Source organism: Pogona vitticeps, chromosome 13 (genome assembly GCF_051106095.1).
Source record: "Pogona vitticeps strain Pit_001003342236 chromosome 13, PviZW2.1, whole genome shotgun sequence".
Lineage (NCBI taxonomy): Eukaryota > Metazoa > Chordata > Lepidosauria > Squamata > Agamidae > Pogona > Pogona vitticeps.
In genome coordinates this window covers 6,657,560-6,678,982 of record NC_135795.1, presented here as the reverse complement: position 1 = coordinate 6,678,982, position 21,423 = coordinate 6,657,560, and the positions used below count along the sequence as shown (strand labels likewise).

General features: G+C 47.4%; 1 protein-coding gene and 1 long non-coding RNA gene across 3 annotated transcripts in view; one reads left to right on the top strand and one right to left on the bottom strand.

Annotated features, from left to right (window-relative positions):
- NTN3 (netrin 3) overlaps positions 1 to 21,423 on the bottom strand; it is a 235,454-nt gene that overhangs the window by 120,219 nt on the left and 93,812 nt on the right. The window contains exon 1 of one of the 2 annotated variants that reach the window (XM_072982925.2): positions 2,700 to 2,778. The exons of the other annotated variant lie outside the window; for it this stretch is intronic. Within the exon in view, the coding sequence (XP_072839026.2) occupies positions 2,700 to 2,710 (11 nt within the window). The 5' untranslated portion in view covers positions 2,711 to 2,778. Of the gene's footprint in view, positions 1 to 2,699; positions 2,779 to 21,423 lie in introns of those variants that run through there. 2 annotated transcript variants of the gene reach the window in all.
- Positions 19,443 to 20,312, top strand: LOC144584729 (uncharacterized). Its single transcript, XR_013539155.1, has 2 exons — positions 19,443 to 19,545; positions 20,086 to 20,312. It is a non-coding gene; the product is annotated as an uncharacterized LOC144584729 (long non-coding RNA).

Genomic DNA, 21,423 nt, shown 5'->3' with positions numbered 1-21,423 from the left:
CTATTGTAAGCATACGTTGCTGCCTCAAGAAGCTTCCAAGTCTGAACTTGCAAACTGCCCAGAATAGTGTTCGCACTAATTAGGCGGTATATCTACCAACCAACCAACCAACCAACCAACCAACCAACCAACCAACCAACCAACCAACCAACCAACCAACCAGCCAGCCAGCCAGCCAGCCAGCCAGCCAGCCAGCCAGCCAGCCAGCCAGCCAGCCAGCCAACCTGCCAACCAGCCAACCAGCCAACCAGCCAACCAACCAACCAACCAACCAACCAACCAACCAACCAACCAACCAACCAACCAACCAACCAACCAGTCAGCCAGCCAGCCAGCCAGCCAACCAACCAACCAACCAACCAACCAACCAACCAACCAGCCAGCCAGCCAGCCAGCCAATCAACCAATCATCCATCCAACCAACCATAATCATCTTCACCTGTGTGAAGTACTGTCACAAAGAAGGTGGAACAAATTTATTCTCTGGTGCTGAGGGGGGATAACAGCAGAATTTGGCAGAGGGGGGCAAATTCGGTTTATCAGTAGAGCCTCACATGGTGGTGGCCCCTGCGTCACTGCAGATTTTGACACACCATCTAGATGGCCACATGTGAAGGATACTGCAGGAGCAGCAGCATTCCTGCATCTGCAGCAGGTTGGACTAGATGATCTCTCGAGACCCTTTCTAACTTTTGTGATTCTGTTTTTGAATTTAAGAATCATGGCCATCTGCATAACAGCTCCGCACAGGGACACTTTCCCTCCTCTTTTCCTTTTCTCTTTCCTTTCCTCCTCAAGACTAAGTTCCTACACTCTGATATTCTATGTCCACACATAACACACACGTCACCTGCCAACTTTCCCAAAACACAGCGTGTCTCTATGAAATGAAAATAGGAAGTGGTCTGAAGCATGGAGCCCTTCTTGGTCGAGCTCAATATTGCTGCCTCTGAAACTCAGCAGGTCTCCAGGGACCAGTGAGAATCTTTCTCAGCCTTTCCTGGAGGTCTCTGGTGGTCTCCCACCCAACAACTAGCCTCGCCCATCTTAGCTTCCGAAAACTAGACAATATTTGCTAATGACAGCGTGGACTGGATAGAATAAATCTTATTAAATCAATGCTCCATCTTGCCATAAAATATGGTTAGAGGGAAGAAATAAGGTTAAGCAACAGGAAAAGAATTCTAAATCCAACAGAAGAATACTAAATCCAGCAGTCGCTGGCCAAATGTGTTTTAATTAACCTTGTTATTTAGGGTCTGTGTGTATGAGACCCGGGACACGCACCTGCCCAGAGACCATCCCCTTAACATTCTGGCACTCCCCCCAGATGGGTAGGAATAGGACTCCACCACCTCTTGCAAGCAGTCCCCACGCCCTTGCCGGCTGGGGATGAGGGGTGTTGTAGTCCCGCCCATCCAAAAGACACCCAGAGGCGAGAGAAGGATGCTTTGAGGAGTGTTTTAACTTGGCTACTGCCGAACAGCGACGCAGCCCGCCGGTTACAAGGCGGTGAAAACGGAGAGACGGCTCCGGTGAAGGACCCCCGGAGACCAAAAACCTCCGGGAAAGATGCTCGGGAGCAAAACCGTCTGCGGGGGGGGGGGGGCTGGGGTGGCGGCGGCGGCGGCGGCTGGGATGCAGGGCAACGACGGCTGGGCCCCTCGGGGAAAGAGCCGGTGGGGGAAACCTCCACCTGTGCTCCTCGCCGGGGCAGGGCAGGGCAGGGCGAGGCGGGCAGGCGGGCGCGCTGGCATCGGGCGCCCTTCCCTGCCGGCGGCGGACGCTTCTCCGGAGACCTCGGGCGTTCCGGCGGCCGGGCAGGGCAGGGCGAGGGCGCGACCGCGAGCGAGACGGGCTGCGCCCCACCTGTCCGCGCCTCCGTCCCTCACCATCTGCGCAGCCCCCTTCGGGATGCGGCCCCGGGGCAGGACTCCCTAGCCCTAACCCCACCCCAGAGACCCCCTTCTTCCTCCCGCGCCCACCCACTTGGGATGACCCTTTCCCACCCGGCCGGAATCGGTCCCAGAGGCTGGGCTGCCCGGAGGCTGCAGCCCCGGCCGCCTTCCCAGGGGACCGGCCGGGACCGGAGGGGGCCGCGGCCGGCGGGGGGGGGGCGAAGGCTCCGGGCGCGTCGCCTGGGGTGGGGTGGGGTGGGGGGAAGGCTGCTCCCAGTTCCGTCCTTTTTATGGGGACTCCCCGACAAGGCGCGGAGAGCCTTAAAAAGGAGAGAAAAAAAAGGAAAGGGGAGGCGAGGGGGGAAAATATATGGGAGGCAATAATAATAATAATAATAATAATAATAATAATAATAATAATAATAATAATAATAATAATAATAATAATAATAATAATAATAATAAAAGGAGGTGAGGAGGGGGGAAAAGGTACAGGAGAGGAAAACGTCCAAACGCCCAAGAACCACGATTGCGGGCGGGCAAGCAGGGAAAGTGTCGGGCAAACGCAGCTCCGTCGCTTTCTTTCCGCCCGCCGGCGGGTCCGCGAGCGAGCGAGCGAGAGGAGGCGGGAGAGGGGAAGGAACTTTTTTCCGCTTCCCGACCGACCGGCTCTCAAACCCGGTCCAAACGGGGCGGGGAGGGGATCGGAGCGCGCGCGGGGCCGGCGGGGGAGAGACGCCGTCAAGGGACCCGTTTGGGAGCGAAAGGAATAGTTTAAAAAAAAGGGGGGGGGCAACTTACCTCGATGGCATAAAAAAGGGCAGGTAGGAGGGTCCGCTTCCCCGCGACGCCCCGATGCCCGGCGAGGGGGAAATCAATCCCAGTCGTCGTCGAAGAAGAAGAGCAGAAGAAGTTTGCAACTCCGGAGGTGGAAGGTGGTGGAGGTGGCCGGCGAGGCGGCTTGCAAAGAGAGCGGCCGAGAGGCGGCGAGTCAGCGAGCCCCAACCCCCGCCGCCGCCGCCGCCGCCGGCCCCCCCCGTCTCTCCACCGGGGGCCAAGAGCCGCCTGCCGGAGCCTCCCGCCGGCCGGGAGGGCGAATCGGAGCCGCCTGCTCGCTGCCCCCCACCCCGGCGGGGGAGGTGTGGGTGTGGGTGTGGGTGTGTTTGGGGGGGGGGAAAGAAGATCCCTCCCCGCGCCTCCTGGCCCTCGTGCCCAAGGCCGGGCGGAGGGCGCGCGAGGAGCCGCCGCCACCGCCGCCGCCGCCGCCGCGGGGCCAGCGGAGGAGAGCGAGCGAGCGAGCGAAGGAGCGAGCGGGGCTGCGGGCGACCGCGGAGGAACGGAGCCCCGGCGGGCGGGCGGGCGGCCCTTAAATAGGGTCTCAATAAATCCCAGGCTTGAAAAGAACGGGGCGTGGGGGGGGGGCGGGGGTGGGGAAGAAAAACGTCAACTCCCCGAGGAAATGAGAAGCAGATTTCGAGATATTTAATCACAGACTTTGGAGGGGGGGGGGAGAGAGAGAGAGATGCGCGTGCACGCGAGCGAGTGGCGGGGGGGGGGGGGGGAGAAAGCCCTGCCCGGCGCTCGCTCTCCCCGTTGCGGCACGGCTCGGAAAAGGAGTCTCGGGTGTCTCTCTTTTTACCCCCCCCCCCCGCTCGCCCCCTCCCGCTTTAGCCACGGAGGGAGAGCCGCCTGCCGCCCCCCCCCCGGCTGGACGAGAAGGTAAAAGGAGGCAGGAGGGGGGGCCACGAAGGCAGGAAAAGGGGAAAGAAGGAAAAATTGGGGGGGGGGGTCGTGGCTGGGGGGGTGTTTCAGCTTTGCAGCAGTTGAGGATTCCGGGGTGGGAGGTCGGGGGGGGGGGAGAGGAGGGAGAATCTGGAAAGGAAAAAGAAACGCTTTCCCGGGAAAGTGGATGCAAAGGCCGGAGATGTAGCGGGTGGGGGGGGAGAGGAAGGAGGGGGGGGCGTTGATGAGACAGCTTGTCAGGCACTGTTGCACTTCCAGCTTTCTGGAAAGGCACCGAAGAGGTGAAGGGACAGGAAACTCACACACACACACACACACACACACACACACACACACACACACTCTTTTCGCCTTCACAGGCTGTTGGGTTCTTGGAGGTTCTAGGAAATTGAAAAAGGAGGGGCCAAGCGCGGAGGGGGGGGGGAGTTTTGCCTCCAGCGAAGGCCGGGGTCGATAGGTAAGGAGGGGAAATGCCAGCTCTGTGGGGGGGGGGGGGAGAGAGAGAGATGGAGAGAAGGGGCAGGATTTCGCGGAGAGCGGCGCCGTTCCCAGAAAGACGCAAGTTGTCATTTCCTCTCTTGGACCCACAACTGCATCAGAGGCGCCCTGGGCGCAAGGGCAGCGCATTTCCCCCTGGGGTGTTCACACCAAGGGTGTCCCAGACACCTAGGGCAAAAAAAAAACCCTCCTTCCTCCAACCCACGGTTCTCCCTCCCCCCCCCCCATTCCGGCCCCCCTTTTTGCAGCTGCTCGAAATGAAGCGAAAAAACCTTTCACGAGCCCACCCACGCCGCTCGGCTCTGCCCGGGGAAGGCCGGGCCTTCCTGGTCGAAAAAGCCCCTGGCTTTTGTTCCCTAGACCCACGCCGGGATTTATTGCTCCCCCGTCCCGAGAGGGCCAGCAGCCCTGGCTCTGGCGCGCCCCCGCCGCCGCCGCCGCCGCGTCCACATGTGGCGGACAAATGAGTCCAGGATGCGCCTTCCAGCCCCGCCATCCCGAGGAATGTGTAGTTCAGTCCTCGCATCCCATCCGTGGGCAGCGATTGGTCAGCCGTGGGGCAAATAGGGGAGTCGCCCGCACAAGGAAGGCCAGATTGTAAGCAACCTTGTAACTGAGGTATTATTATTATTATTATTATTATTATTATTATTATTATTATTATTATTATTATTATTATTATTATTATTATTATTATTATTATTATTATTATTATTAACAACAACAACAACAACAACAACAACAACAATAACAATAACAATAATAATAATAATAATAATAATTATAATAATAATAATAATAATAATAATAATAATAATAATAATAATAATAATAATAATACCACACCAAAAACAAACCCAGAGGCAGAAAGACATGGGGAGGTAGAAGAACCCAGATGGAAGATGCCAACGGTCGGGGAGCAAAAAACCTCCTATTCAGTGGTGCCTCGCTAGACAGTTACCCCACATGACAGGTTTTTTTTTTTGCTAGACATTGACTTTTTGCGATCGCTATAGCGATTTGCAAAACAGCGATTCCTATGGGGGAATTTCGCTGGACAATGTTTGGTCCCTGCTTCACAAACCAATTTTCGCTAGACAACGATTTTGACAGCTCTCTCCACGACCGCAAAACGGGTGTTTTCGGGACCTAAGCTTCGCAAGACAGCTATTTAAACAGCTGATCGGCGGTTTGCAAAGCGGCTTTCCTATGGCCGATCTTCTAGACAACGACGATTCTTCCCCTGGAACGCATTAAACAGGTTTAAATGCATTCCAATGGGGAAATTCTTTTCGCTCAACAATGATTTCGCTAAACAGCGATTTCAGTGGAACAGATTATTATTGTCTAGAGAGGCACCACTGTATTCTGATTTGGTGGAACTCTCCATACAGCCTCCTGTATTCCTTGCTCACAGTGTGTTCAGCCCATGGTTTCACACACCCATGAAGAAAAACCCAGCTCTCACTGTATACTTCAGTATCGCTGAGTGGAAATGTTGGGGGAATCGTCTTCCCACTTCTTTTCTTCCTATAGGAAAAGGAGGCTGGTTTGTTTAATCTTCTCCACAATGTGGTGGCAGTGCATGAGTTTGCTCCTACCAAAATCTGGAAGGGTGGTAAGTAGAGCATGCATCGGGATGTAAGAGATTGCCTGCTCAGCTAGTGTATAATCACCAGAGGTGTAACTGAGGGCACGCGAGGTGACTAGCACCATCTCCCCCCCCCACCCATTCCACTCAGATGCATGTGCATGAGCCCACCACCACCACCAGAGGATGGAGGAGAATGGTTACATGGCCTCAAGAGTTTTGTTTCAGGATAGGCTCACTTCAACAAAAAAGAGAGAGATGTGAAGCTCAACAAAACTTGGCTCCCAGCTCTCAAAAATACAGCGTGCAAAAGGTCAACACACTCTACCCAGCCACAAGGACAGGAGATCACTACACACAAAAGACCAGCTAATGACACCCATCAACCACAGTGGCAGATAATCTCTTCTCCTTAGCACAACAATACACCCACAATAAGACACACTAATCACCCATCTACAGAAAAAGACAAAAGCCTATCTCACAGCCATAAATACTGCACTCCCAAGCCAACTGCACCAGAGCACAGAGTGCTGTCCTCTGAAGATGCCGGCCACAGAGACTGGCGAAACGTTAGGAAGAACAACCTGCAGAACACGGCCAAGGAGCCCGAAAAACCCACAACAACCATTGGCTCTACTATTAGGCAAAGCGAGGCAGTTGCCTCAGATTACAGTTACTGGATGGTGGGAAATGACAATAAAGAACAAAGCTGTGTGAACCCTGCCTTCAAGAGTTAGCACTCTGCTTGGGTGCAATGAAAACTGATTGTCTCCTTGTCAGTCTTGATGGTGTTATTGTCAGTATTGAAGGAAGACTTTACTGCCTCTCCCGGTCAGCTACTATATATGGAGCTTCTGTGTGCGGGGAGTGACGGATAGCACCGCCATCTTGGATTCTGCCGTGCCTTGGATCATGAGCCATTGTTTGTTGGCTCAGAGCCTAAACATGGTAGCATTCCTTAGGGATAAAAAACCTTTGGTCAGGTGGATGTTTTGGGCTCCTACGTAGAAGCCCTGGTCAGCATGGCCACAGTAAGGAAATTTGGGAGAGGCAGTCCCCGAAAGTCTTATCACCCAAGATTAGGCAGTAGCAAAGGGAAATAAAATTGCAGGATGGCAAATTGTTAGGGATGGTCATCATTCATAGTTTAAAGGAAGTAGTATTTCGAAAGAGAAGCTGAATAACAATGTGGAATTGTGCTCTGCCAAGAACAGAGCAGCCATGTGTACACGGGTGCATATTTGTTGTAGGTGTGGCTCACTAATACAGCGCATGGTTTGCATGCAAAAGGTCCCCAGCTCAGTCTGCAACATCTCCTCTGTCGTCCTGGAGGAGAAGGAAAATCCCCTTGAAAACTACGAAGATTTCCCACGAGGCAACATAGAATGCAGGAGGGCAGGACTGAGTCTTGCAGAATCTGCTTGATTTTTTTTATTATTAACCAAACTCCTAAAATCCATCAAACAGAATCTGCAAAAGACAAAAAAACATTAAACGATTACCTGCCAACGAATTTGACCAGAGTAGTGGGAGCTAGCAATATTTCCACACGTGCAGCTGGCTTCTTGTATAATCCCAGTGATAAAATCAATGCCGTTGGCTGGCATCGAGAAGGGTCTGCTCTGCGGCTGCCCCTTCCATCCGGAACGCCCTGCCCCAGGACGTGCAAAGGGCCCCGTGCAAAAAGCCCCTTTCCCAATTCTTTTAGAAGTGGAACTGAAAGACCTGATTGTTTCAGAGTTCCCACACAGGAAAGGGAATTACTATTGTGGTTAGTTTAAATCGTTCTTTCAAATGTTTTCATCGTTTAAACAAGGATCTCCCTCCTCCATAAACTGCTTGGGAGAGGACTGGCTGTATAAACGTTTTAGGTAAAGAGATATATCAAAGTTGTCTAAAAGCTTTCTGCATTTCAGTGGGATAATCAAGTCTGGGAAAGCCATGTTACTGTTAGTATTATGAAATGCTCTGAAACACACACTGATTTAGCACCAGATCAAGATCAACGGGATATTCTGCCCACCATCAGTGTTGAAAACATTGACCAATGATATTGTTACCAATATTGCAGATCAGCTGGGCACGTATCCGAATTTTCCGCTATGTAGTTTAGTGTTCTCACCTGAATGACAGCAAAGAAGTTTAAGTATCTCACCAGACTAGGTGGTTAACGCTGAACAAAGCTACAGCAGTTCTGTTGCTATCTTCTGAAGTCCGAAAGAGTAAGTTTTTAAAACCGTGGCACAAGCTACCGCCAGTATGAGGATGCCTCCTACCTCCATCTCTCCTTGTCAGATAAATCAGCTGTTTTGATTTTAGATCAGTGTCTGGTGACAGTAATGGGCTAGATGAAGGCGAATAAACTGACACTTAATTCAGATGAGACAGAAATGTTCCTGGTCCGTCAAAAAGCAGATCAAGGAACAGGGTTGCAGCCTGTGCTGGATGGGGTTACACCCCCTCTGAAAACACAGGTGTGCAGCCTGGGGGTGCCCCTGGATTCATCTCTGAGCCTGGGCGCCCAGGTTTCAGCGGTGGCCAGGAGTGTCTCTGCACAGTTAAAATAAGCGTGCCAGCTGCACCCATTTCTTGAAAGGGCTGATCTGGCCACAGTGACAGATGCCTTAGTTACATCTCAGCTAGACTACTGTAACATGCTCTACATGGGGCTGCCTTTGGAAAGTGTTTGGAAACTTCAAAGAGTCTAAAATGCTGCAGCCAGACTGCTGACTGGGGCTGGTTACAGAGATCATGTGACAACACACACACACACACACACACACACACACACACACACACACACACACACACACACACACACACACACACACACACACACACACACACACACACACACACACACACACACACACACACACACACACACACACACACACACACACACACACACACACACACACAAAGAGAGAGAGAGAGAGAGAGAGCAATTACAACAGCTCCACTGGCTGCCGATCCATTTCTGGACCCAATTCAAAGTGCTGGTCTTATTTATCATTTATTTATTATAAATAAATTGTCTTCACCTATAAAGCCCTAAATGGCTTGGGTCCAAGCTATTTAAAAGTCCGCATCTCTCTCTAGGAGCCTGCCCGGGTGTTAAGATCATTAGGGGAGGCCTTTCCCTCAGTCTCACCACCCTCATAGGTGTATCTGGTGGGGACACAGGGGAGGACCTTCTCTGTGGCTGCTTCCAGACTCTGGAACTCCCTCCCACTAGAGGCCAGCCTGGCCCCATCGTCGCTCTCCTTCCGCAAGCCAGCAAAGACCTTTCCCTTCAAGCAAGCTTCCTCGAACGAATGGCTTCCAAGTGAGGTTCTGGATTATTGTCCCTTACTGCTTTGATGGTGTTTTGGTGGTGCTTATGATTTTTAATCTCTTTCTTTGATCCTTTTAGTAGTGCATACTCATTGTTACTGACTTAAAAACTAACTTTTAATTGTTGTAAGCTGCCTAGGGTCCTTTTAAAGGAGAAAAGCAGGTTAAAAATATTTTTAGTGAATTAATTAATTAATTAAGATCAAGCAGTCCGTTACAATCATACCTCACTGAGGGAGCAACGACACATCGAAATACTCCCATATTTACTTTGGGTTTGGCATGATTGTAATTAAATGAAAAATCCCCAACTGGCTGAGTGCACATTTCTTCAGCTGGGAAGCAGTTTAAAAAAAAAAATACCTGCTTGGTGTTTGTTTGTTTTTTAAGATTATTGTTGCACTTTTTTAACCTGCTTTGACATGTGTGATTACCTGTATCAGAGCCGCCTAGAGTGGTCGAAATGACTAGATAGGCGGGGTATAAATAAATAAATAAATAAATAAATAAATAAATAAATAAATAAATAAATAAATAAATAAATAAATAAATAAATAAACAAACAGTGTTAGTGGAATCTGTGGGTTTGCCATATACAGTGGGCTTTGGATCGCAGGATACCCTGCCATCTGAACTCTTTATATTTCCCCCCCATCTGTTTCTATTTTAGTGCTGCATCCATCTAGCGCTACGCCAGTTCAAAATTTAATATTAAAAAAAAAACTTTTTAAAAATGCCATTTAGTAGACTTGGCGATTCTTAAAGGGCAGAGGACAGAGGAAATGGCTGTCAGAGTTGTTGTGGGCTGTGATGTGATGCTGGCTTTGCTGAATAAAAGCTGCTGAGTCCAGCATCAAGTTCTGCCTCAAGAACTGAATAACGAACTAAGTTCCTGGTACGGAGCGAAAACTGGGGAAATGGGGACCTGGAACACCAAAGGGCCAATGTACCACATAGCTCAACACCAAACTAAAAGTTATTCCTTGTGGACACACATGCCATCGCAAAACCCATGTCACATTAAATTGATTTCTAAAAAACCGAGCCAGATCTCGATTTAATTCAACAGTGGAGTTGTGCCCTAGCAAGTTGGGAGGAGGGAGTTCTATCTGTCTAAGAGTACAGCGGTGCCTCGCTAGGCAGTCACCCTGCATGACAGTTTTTTGGCTAGACATTGACTTTTTGCTATCGCTATAGCGATTCGCAAAACAGCGATTCCTATGGGGGAATTTCGCTGGACAATGTTTGGTCCCTGCTTCGCAAACCGATTTTCGCTAGACAACGATTTTGACAGCTCCTTCCGCGCTCGCAAAACAGGTATTTCGGGACCTAAGCTTTGCAAGACAGCTATTTAAACAGCTGATCGGTGGTTCACAAAGCGGCTTTCCTATGGGCGATCTTCACTAGACAATGACGATTCTTCCCCATTGGAACACATTAAACAGGTTTCAATGCATTCCAGTGGGGAAATGCTTTTCGCTAGACAATGATTTTGCTAAACAGTGATTCCCATTCCCTTCCTCTCTCCTGCAGCCACATATAGACTTTTGCTTAAAGGAGAGCTTCAGACTAATTACTAATAATTAAATAGTAACATGCAATGAGTTCTTTTTCACAATTCCTAAAGTATGAATGTGTTACATGATGACTGTAAGTTCACAAAGGGGTTACCGTCACTTTCTCCGATGTAACAGTAACTTTACTTTCACTTTCATAGCCACCTCACTAAATGGTAGAGATGGGACAGGACCTGATCCGGGCATTTGCCTTGTGCTCCATGGCTGGTGCTGAAGGTGATGCATCTAGATTGTAGCATCTAGATGGGTGTTTTAAAAGTTACTTTTGAGGTAGGGGAGACCAAAGAATTGCTATTTTAAAGTAACAGCCTATCATTTTGAAGTCCTTGGAACGATAACTGCAGCTAATTACTTTTTTTAAAAAAACAACGTCCCCGAGGTCATAGAATCCTAGAATCATGAAGCTGGAAGGGGGACCTCTAAGACCATCGAGTCCAAACTCAAGCAGATCCACCCGGTGATTGTCTAAGTTTCTCTTGAATGCCACCACCTCTCGAGGTGTCCCACTGTTCTAACACTACTGCTCCAACAGGTATTTCTAGTCATTTCAGATCTTGAAATCAAATCCCCCCCCTTCTCTGCATGCATCTTGATGCATATTTTGCCCTTTGTTCTTCCTTTGGTCCCCTCACTTTGCAAAAAGTAACACACACACCCAATATTTGGTTGCTTGAAACTGGACCACACGATCCACCATCCACTGAACTCAAGGCAAGGGATCTCTACTTGCTAAATGATTCTGGTGTGTGGAGAGAGAGTACTGTATCTCTCCATGCCTGGCAATAAAAAATACAATAACATAGCATAAAATAAGTAACAACTTGCTGCCCTTCGGTAGCCCCCAAAATCTGCTGCCTGAGGTGCCTGCTACCCTCTGTCTAACAGCAGTGCTGGCCCGGAAAAGCCATTTAGCCAGCAGACCGTGAAGAGCAAGGCAAGGCAAGGCAGATTATGCCTCCGCTCCCTGCTTTCCTAATCATTCACTCATGTTGAAAGGTTATTTATACACTAAGATCCGAATGTCACTGCCAGTTCCAGACCTGACACCCCCTCTTCCAAATCCTCACATAACACACTAACTCCTTGCAATCACGGTCACATGAAATAGTAGCTGGAAAACATAGGAGAGAGCTTATATAAGGTGCTAGAAGACTGCTGGTACCACCAGCTCCGTGGATTAAAAGCATCCATAATCTTTTTAAGTAGACTATACAGAGGCCTCCAAAAGTCGGCCAGTTTCCTCTTTCTGTGCACTGCTCTTGTTCTTAGCTAAAGCGATCAACCTTTTGAAAAGTTCTCTCTTTTTTTATGACAGTTCCTAGATCCTGGGAGTTTCAGACCCCAAAAGGAACTTTTATATGGTCTGGGAAGTAATCAGTGCATTCCCCCCCATAACTCTTTATGCAGATGCTCTGAAACAAAGCATTAACCTTACTGATGCACAGAAGAATCCAGATGCACAACTTATTGTGCATCTACAACCTATTGTTGGATCAAGAGATGATAAGTAGGATTGGAACAGGTAATCTAGAAATTGGGTGTTTATCCCCAAACAGTTCCAGACATTCAGAGAGGTATTCCTGGAAATGGAAGGAAAACAGATGTGCAAAAATATGTTCTTCTTGTTGTTATGTGCTGTCAAGTCGCCTCTGACTTACAGCAACCCAATGAATGAGTGACTTCCAAAATGATCTGTCCTTAAGAGCCTTACTCAGCTCTTGCAAACTGGCAGCTGTGGTTTCCTTTATGGAATCAATCCATCTCACACTTGGTCTTCCTCTTTTCCTGCTGCCTTCAACTTTTCCTAGAATTATTGTCTTTTCTGGTAAGTAGAGATGGGCACGAACCAGCAAAAGGGTGGTTCGTCTTGGTTCGTGGTTTGTTGAGGTCGACAAAACATGAATTTCGGAAGTTTTTCTTAATGATCAGTTTGTCAGCACTATCAGCCTGCTTTTTTTTAAAAGAAGTCTGGCCGACTCCCCCACCAGCTGGCTGTCTGTCAACATGCGCCTGCCTCTCAGCAGATAGGTAGGGCATGCACATAGATGATACATCCTTATGCTTCAGGTAACTCAAAGACTGTGTCTCCCTTGATGAACCTGTAAAGATAATCAGGGGAGGCCCTTCTCTTGGTTTCATCACTGTCACAGGTGCATTTGGTAGGGACCACAGGAGAGGGCCTTTTCTGTGGCTGCTCCAAGACTCTGAAACTCTCTCCTGGACTGCCCCCCCCTCTTCAAGATCCTTCCACAAAGAGGCAAAGACCTTTCTCTTCAGGCAGGTTTTATTTTTTTTTCCCTTTCCCTGGCTCTCTTAAGAGGTTTGTTTATTTTTTTTAACGGGATGGTTTGTATTTTTGTTGCTTTTGAAATCTGTTTTAGTAATGCTTTTATCTAATATTTTAAATATGATATTTACTTGATTCTTTTTAAATATTTGAATAATTCATTGGGGGTTTTTTTTGTTTGTTTTCAATATTGTCTTTTTTTTAAAAAAATGATGTAAGCAGCCTGATCCTCTTTTTTGGGGGGACGGGGGAGAGAGGCGGAATAAAAATGTTTTAAATAAATCGTTAATAAATAAATAATTTATGATCTTTTCAAATTCCTTCATGGCTGCCCTTCGGAGTCTCAGACTTCTTCCGATTTCTTGGCTGCTGTCTTCATTTGGCCCGACGACTGAATCGAGGCATACCAACTCATTAACAATATACATTTCTTCATTGTCAACATTAAAAGTGTGCAATAATAGAGATTTGGGTTGTAAAAAAATTTGTGTAACTGATGGGAGTGGTAAAGCCACGCTCTGACTGGCAGTTACAGTTGAAATCTGAAGAGTGAGGAAAATGTAGGGTTAGTAAGGGCTCCACCTTCAATCCACCAGAGATTTCCAGGTGGGCTCTGATACACCGAGGTCTTTTGGCTCCACCCTTCTACCTGCCAAATACCTTCAGGTCCCCCCGCACACACACACACCTGCAGACCAACCCTTCTGGCGTTTTGCCTCCACCAAGGAGACTGGTGTTATTGTTGCTGTTAAATCAAAAGTTGGCAAACCTACTAAGGAGTCCCAAAGGAGATCTATCCATTCACCGCTCCAGTCATTAAAGACTTGAGCAGGCCCAGATGTGAAGTGGTAAGAGGTGCTTATGAAACACATGCGCATAACCTTTAAAATCTATGCACCTGTATGTGGGTGTGCATGCACACAATAATTCCAGAAAAAAAAAACATTGCATTTGGGGCATTAGAGGGAATGTTATGCCCACCATCACACTCACTCACTCACACACACACACACACGCACAGAGAGAGAGAGAGAGAGAGAGAGATTCTCTGGAGGCAGAACAGGGGGTATGGGAGAGGATGTGAGGCCTAATCTGCTCAGCTTCATAGCCAAAAGTGCAGAGGCAGAACTAAGAGCCATTGAGGCATGAGCTGAAGAGTATCCATACGCCATTGGTCCGTCCTTTGACTTTGGAAGCACATCACCTTGCTGTTAAGGGTTGCGAACTTCCAGCTATCCCACTTAAGATCCCACATCACAGAGCCCTGTGAAAAGAAGTGCAAGGGGGAGGGCCTACTGTAAGGCGCCCAAAATGGCAGTCGTCTGAGGTGGCCACAGCAGTCCTCTCACCATGCCACCCTAAGCCTTTCCTTCTTGTCAAACAGCATTGCTGGGAGAGTCCCATGAACGCAGACCTTCCAATTTGGTGGAGGATACAATCCCGTCAGCAGAGCTGAAACTAAATCCAGCTGTCTCTCTGGTTTGCTCCTGTATATGGCATAGCCTGTGCGGTCTGTGGTGGGAAGGGTGACCATTTTGTTCATCCCAGGCAGCAAAATGTCACAAACCAGCTCTAGGTAGAGGATCTAGGACAATGCGGCTAATTCAATTAATTCAAGCTCACTGTTTGTTCGATTTTCAGTGGTCTAATAATGGTATTGCCCACTCTTGCAGTTGTATAATTTTAACGACTGCATGTCCTTTTCTTAATTCCCCCCCCCCTCCCTCAACTAAAGTATTTTTCTTTTCATGGGATTCCACGAAACAACTGACAGTTGGAATGTTTCAAACCACCAGGGCTTGTGGCTGGAGCTTTTTAAAAACACAGCAATTTGCAGACAGCAAACCCATCAGCGTGATGTTTCACCCCCCCAAAAAAAAGTATTTCAGGGCCTGATCCACCATACCACACATGATGTGGGAGAGAGAAGGGTTGGAGAGATCACTTTGGCATTGCTGAGATCACTCAAAATCCTCAATTCAGATGGGTTGCTGAGAAAGTGTACTGCATTTTCCTTAATGGTGAGGTTTTTTTAAAATTCTTTTCTGGTGATTTTAATTAGTGCCTTTAATTTGATTCTAAAGGGACGTGGTGGCGCTGCGGGCTAAACCGCAGAAGCCTGTGCTGCAGGGTCAGAAGACCAAGCAGTCGTAAGATCGAATCCACGCGATGGAGTGAGCTCCCGTTGCTTGCTCCAGCTCCCGCCAACCTAGCGGTTCGAAAGCATGCAAAATACAAAAATGCGAGCACATAAATAGGTACCACCTCAGTGGGAAGGTAACAGCATTCCGTGTCTAAGTCGCACTGGCCATGTGACCACGGAAGATTGTCTTCGGACAAAACGCTGGCTCTATGGCTTGGAAACGGGGATGAGCACCGCCCCCTAGAATCGAACACGACTGGACAAAAATTGTCAAGGGGAACCTTTATCTTTACCTTTACCTTTAATTTGATTCTGGTTTTATCTTGTCTTCTCCTGGATAGCTTAGAGGTTTAGGCATCTGGCTGTGGATCCACAGGCTGGGAGTTTGATTCCCTACGGTGCCTCCTTGATAGGGGATGGACCCTATGATCCTTGGGTCCCTTCCAGCCCTGCAGTTCATAGCTTCTCCTCCTCCTCCTCCTCCTCCTCCTCCTCCTCCTCCACCTCCTATCTTACTCTAAGCCACCCTGAGTCTCACAGAAGGGGATAGATAGGACATAAATCCAAAAATGAATCAGTTAGGGTAAGCTGTAGCTTTTCAGATGTTGCTTCACTGCATCTCCCAGGACTCTTCAGTAATGGCTGTTCTGAGTGGGGCTGATGGAAACTGTAGTACTGTCACATTTTGAAGGCTGCTTATTGCCAACTCTTGAACAATAAAATAATTATCTGCTGTCATGTTGATAGTGGGGATGTGGTGATGCTGTGGGCTAAACTGCAGAAGCCTTTGCTGCAGGGTCAGAAGACCAGCAGTCGTAAGATCGAATCCATGCAACGGAGTGAGCGCCCATCACTTTGTCCCAGCTCCTTGCCAATCTAGCAGTTCGAAAGCACGTAAATGCGAGTAGATAAATAGGTACCACCTCGGTGGGTAGGTAAAACGGTGCTCCCTAGTCATGCTGGCCACGTGACAATGGAAACTGTCTTTGGACAAGCACTGGCTCTATGGCTTGAAAAACAGGATGAGCACCGCCTCCTAGAGTCGGACACAACTGGACTAAAAATGTCAGTGTCATGTTGATTCCAACTTTTAGCAACTCTCTCTGGGTTTTCTGGATCTGAAGAGTTGCGCTCTCTGGTGAGACTCTCAGGCAACTTGCCCATGGATGCCCATGATCACACATGCTGTGGGTGTCCTCGGTGATCTCCCCTCCTGGGAAGTAAAGTGAGGATTTGACCTCACAGTCCCTAGGCACTCCAGCCCTCTCCGCAAAATGCAATACCAATCCGGCAAGGGAGTTTCATTTCAAGAGTCTTGTGTGCTTCAGTGCACAACGCGCACTTGTGAGGGAGGCAACGTATAGAAGTTAGCGAGCATATACAGTCAAACTTGATAGTGTTTTCTCCCTTCATTCACCAGCACCATTCTCACAAGTACTCTCTCTCTCTCTCTCTCTCTCTCTCTCTCACACACACACACACACACACACACACACACACACCCCTCCAGGGCCATTGCAGACGGTCCTAAGACAAGCAAGGTGGTTGCACAAGATGAATTTTGCCCAATTGCTAAGTGTTTGGGGAAGATTCAAAGAATGTGTTTTCCTCCTTTAAGGGATGGCTCTGGAAGATGCTGCTATAACAAGAAAAGGTCATCTGCCCCACCTGGCTTTAATGGTAACCAACTGCCAAGACTAGATGCAAGACGAGGTTTCCATGAGCTTAGCTTGCCCTCTGCTGGATACTCGGTGATCTTTTTGACATGGAGGAAACGGTTTGACAACATAAAGGGCAAAGCTGTCTTTCCACCTTTATGGACATTTGTGTAAATGAATGCCTATCTGTACCCACATCATGAAAACAAAATTGGCCACTAAGTCTGTGAAATTGTCATAAGTATGCCTTTGTTATTCTAGTTTGTAGATAATACCGAAGTCAAAGAATTCTGTTTGTTTCTGCGACTACCTCATTTACACCTTTGGTTAAACATAGCAAACAAGCAGTCTTGATCTCACCTAACAGAAGTACATCAAGATTTCAGTGGAGCGCTAAATATACCTCAATTTGTATTCAAGGATCTGTTCAACTAGAATCACATTGAGCTTTTAGGCAGTGCTTGTTTTTAAATGGTTTTGGTGCTCATTGTGATTTAGCATCACCACCCTGCTGGCTAAAATACTGAGTACTGATGTCTACCGACAGAACGTATTACAACATGATATTGAGAAAGCCACCTCAGGAAAGATGCAAATTTAAATTAGTTAATTTTAGAAGCCTCCACCCAGACCAGAGAAAGGCACTGGGAACTCCTGACCCCATAGAACAGGGTTGGGCAATGCTAGCATTTTGGATGTTTTGGGACTGTAACTCTTGTAACCTCTCTGCATAGGCCATACTGGATAAGGCTAATAAGATGCATAGCCCCAAACATCTGAAGGGGATATATTTATCCACCTGTGATTCAGAACCTCAAAGACAAGTCTGGGATAATGAAAGTGTATTCCAAAGTTTTGCTGTAGCATCTAAAAAAGCGACAAGTTCCCACCCATTTGACACACCCCAGACAATAAGCTTTACGTGGCCACTCAGCGTGTTCAGTCTCTGTGGGGCTGGTGGGTGGGTGTCCCTCCTAAGGCACCCCTTCTTGTCCTTCTACAACATTTGGGGTTTTCCCAGATCTACTGATAATTGGCTCTCGACCATGGGTTGTGGCGTTTTAGAAAAGTGACAACATGCTAACATCAATTGACCAGAACCTGAGTAGTCTGACATTCAAATATCCATCTATGCTCACCTGTGAAAAATCAGACAGGAGTGGTGAGGTTTTGGGGTTCAAGAGCTGCTCTCTTAAATCAGGAGGTTGGAGGGAGCTTGTCACTCCTCCTTAGATGCTCTCCTGGACATGGTGGAGGAGGTTTTAGTGCCTCAGGGAGGCTGACAGCAAGACTGTCGGGAGGCTAGACTTCGTTAGGAGCCTAGAGACTTCTAGCAAAATCAGCCGGGGGGGGGGGAATGGTCAAAGCTGAGAGCAAGACCAAGTTGCATCCACTCTCTTAGGAATTAGTTGCCAAATAAGCAGAATTGATAGTTCCAGCAGTAATGGGGATGGGAAAAAGTGCTGAAGAGCAGCTATGGAGGAGGAGCAGCAAACGGGGAGTATAAGGTGACTCTGGCAGAGGTTCTTTCCTGCACAATAATACTGGCACTCAAGGCTAACTCTTGCTCATACTGTGCAAAAGATGACAGTGTTGAACCACGCCAAAGAATTTTGTAGATTGAAAACCTTATGACGAGATATTTCACTTGTGACAGGAACCTTTGGAGATCATTTTTCATAGGGCGGCCATCTATTGGAAGAAACTTGAGGACCTGACACAACGAATAACTTGAAAACAATTAGAATGATCTGCAAAGGTTTGATTATTTGCCCCCAAAGAAAGGTTTTATTAACCTCCTAGAATCTCCCAGGCAACATGGCCAAAAATGATTATTTATTTATTTATTTATTTGATTTATATCCCGCCCATCTGGTCTGGTCGACCACTCTGGGCGGCTTCCAATAAGGTGTATACGATAACACATACAATAATAAAACAAATAATAAATGAAAGAAAAAATAAAGAAAGAATTAAATATTGACAGGAGGGAAGGCCTGAATATACAACCATATTTTTAGTTGACTCTTAAAAGTGCCCAGCATAGGAGCCTCATGAATAGCCAGAGGAAGGTTATTCCAGAGGCAAGGAGCCACCACCAAGAAGGCCCAGTTTCGTGTCCTTTCCTTGCGGGCCTCCCTCGGCGTTAGGCTCCTCAGCCTCACCTCCTGGCTCGTGCGGGTGATCCGAGTAGATCTAGGTGGGAGCAGGCATTCCGCCAAGTATCGGGGTCCTAAACCATTTAGGGCCTTATATGTAAGCATTAACACCTTGAAGTCAATGCGGAAACGGATGGGCAACCAGTGCAGCATGGCCAGAGTAGGAGAGATATGTTGGCATTTTCTCACTCCCCTAAGTAATCTGGCCGCCGCATTCTGCACCACCTGAAGTTTCTGCATCAGCTTCAAAGGGAGCCCCACGTAGAGCGCATTACAGTAGTCTAATCTAGAGATTAGATTAATCTGCACTCCAATAAATAAATAAATAAATAAATAAATAAATAAATAAATAAATAAATAAATAAATAAATAAATAAATAAATAAATAAATAAATAAATAAATAAATAAATAAATAAATAAAGGCTTGTTACTGCTGCTGCTGCTGTTGTGTGCTGTCAAGTCATCCTAGGCTTATGGCCACCCTATGATTGCGTGATCTCCCAAATGTCCTCTATTTCTCTGTTTTGCAACAACACAGAGCCATCACCTGGTTGAGTGCACCTCCTAAATCATGGACTGGGCAGGAATGAGACGTTTAGCCACTAGATGGTCCTGCTGCTCTATAATCAGAAGCACTGGGGCGGAATAAAGGTAAGCAGAACTTTCCTCCGGGAGGTTACGAGTGCCTTTAAACCAGGCAGCAGTGCAAATTAAACATCAACACTGGCTACCAGAAGTAGCATCAGTTCAAAACTATTATTAGGGCCAAGCTGCTGATTTTTGACAGAATCCTTCTTCAGCCTAGAGGTCAAGTGGAACAAAAAAAGCACAGGAAGGGGTGCAAAAGACAGGCTGTCAGTCACAGCGAGTTCCAACCTGACATCTATATTCATGCATAGCACAAACAATACGTAAGAGGTCCCAGAAGCCCATTTTTGGTGTAAATAGTCCAACTATAGGCTCTTAAGTCTGTGCTTTCAGAGCACAACCACTGGCCATCGACGGCCGTTGCGGAATTGGTCTACTCCTGAACAATATCCTCCAGAATAAGCTTTCACTTTCAAAAGAAGGCCAAAGAGGGAACAGGGGTGGGGGTCAGAATACTTGCCCCCCTTTTCTTTAGGGAGAGAGATGATAAATTCCCAACCACTAGCTGCAGAGGGGAATAAAGCCACACCTTTTCCCCCACAGGCCTTTTGCAGACTTCAAACCACAGCTGTCTCCATCTAAGAAGCTAATCCTGGCTCCCAATGGCGGCCATGAGACTTTGGGACTTTAATAAAAACATATAATTTTGGAACTACCCTCAAGAACTTGGTGCACAGCCTGAGGAAGATGAATTATCATCGGAAGTTTGCTGTTGATTTTGTTTTCTTGTGTTTCTTTTTTTTAGTGGTCCAATAAATGTATCACCTGTTCCTGAATTTCTATGACTTTCAAAGGGACCTTCATCAGACGGCCATGTCCACTTCGGGTAACTAATGGAACCGGAACTCTTAGGTCCCCACAGGCCTTTAGGTGAGGTGGAAGTTCTAGAACAGGATCTCTAATTCAGAAAGGACTCTTCTTGAATGGAAGATTTGGCTGCCACCCCCACGTCCAAGCCTCTCTGTTCTGACACAAAAGGTCCCGTAGCATAAGCTGCTCTTCTCTGATGTTTGGATGGGAGCTACTGGTCAACTGAAAGCAAAGATCCACCCAACAGAGCCATCATAGGGTTTTCTGCCCATGTTTGGCTTAACACACATACAAAATTACTTTCACATGTTTTGGATAAAACATGGCTGGCTTTGATGGATCAAATCCTCCAAGTCTCCGTCGTGCGGTATTTCACAAAGAAGCTAATTTTGCACGGATTTATGAAACAACCCTAAGTAGATTCTTTGCCCCAGCCCCTTCTTTATTTCCATCACGAATGATCTGTCTATATGTCATACGTCTTCATGTCTGTATGTGTGTGATGTGCAGCTCAAAAACAACAGTTTCCCTATGCCAGTGTACTTTAGCATTTGACCACTAGATGGAAGATGACACTCAAATTTGAGAAACAAATCTTTTCTGCTCCTCCAAGGGCAGCTTTTTATAACAGTACTGTATTTCAAAAATAAGCTCAGTCTCCTCTTGGTTTAAATAATTATGATCCCACTGTTTTTCCAAACTCTTCTGCAGGCCTTATGAATCTTTTAAATTCAACTCTGACATGCTTTAATATATAAGGTTACAAACTCAGACTTTTAAGATGTAATCTCTCAAAGCTTTGTTTGGAGGAATGAAATTTAACTATTTTAATTTTCTTCCACATTCTATTCTATAGTGAGACCCCCTTATCCGCAGGATCAGTATCCACTGCTGTAAACAGTGCCGGCCCTACTATTAGAGTAAGTGAGACAATGTCCTTTAAGTTTCTTCAACTTGTTTCTACTCTTCAGGCCACTGTAGCAGGTCCTTCAATGGAGTTATTCTGAGGTGGCTTAGCTGCTAGATGTGTGTTTTCTGTCACCCAGATCTACATTATGCTATCTCTACTAC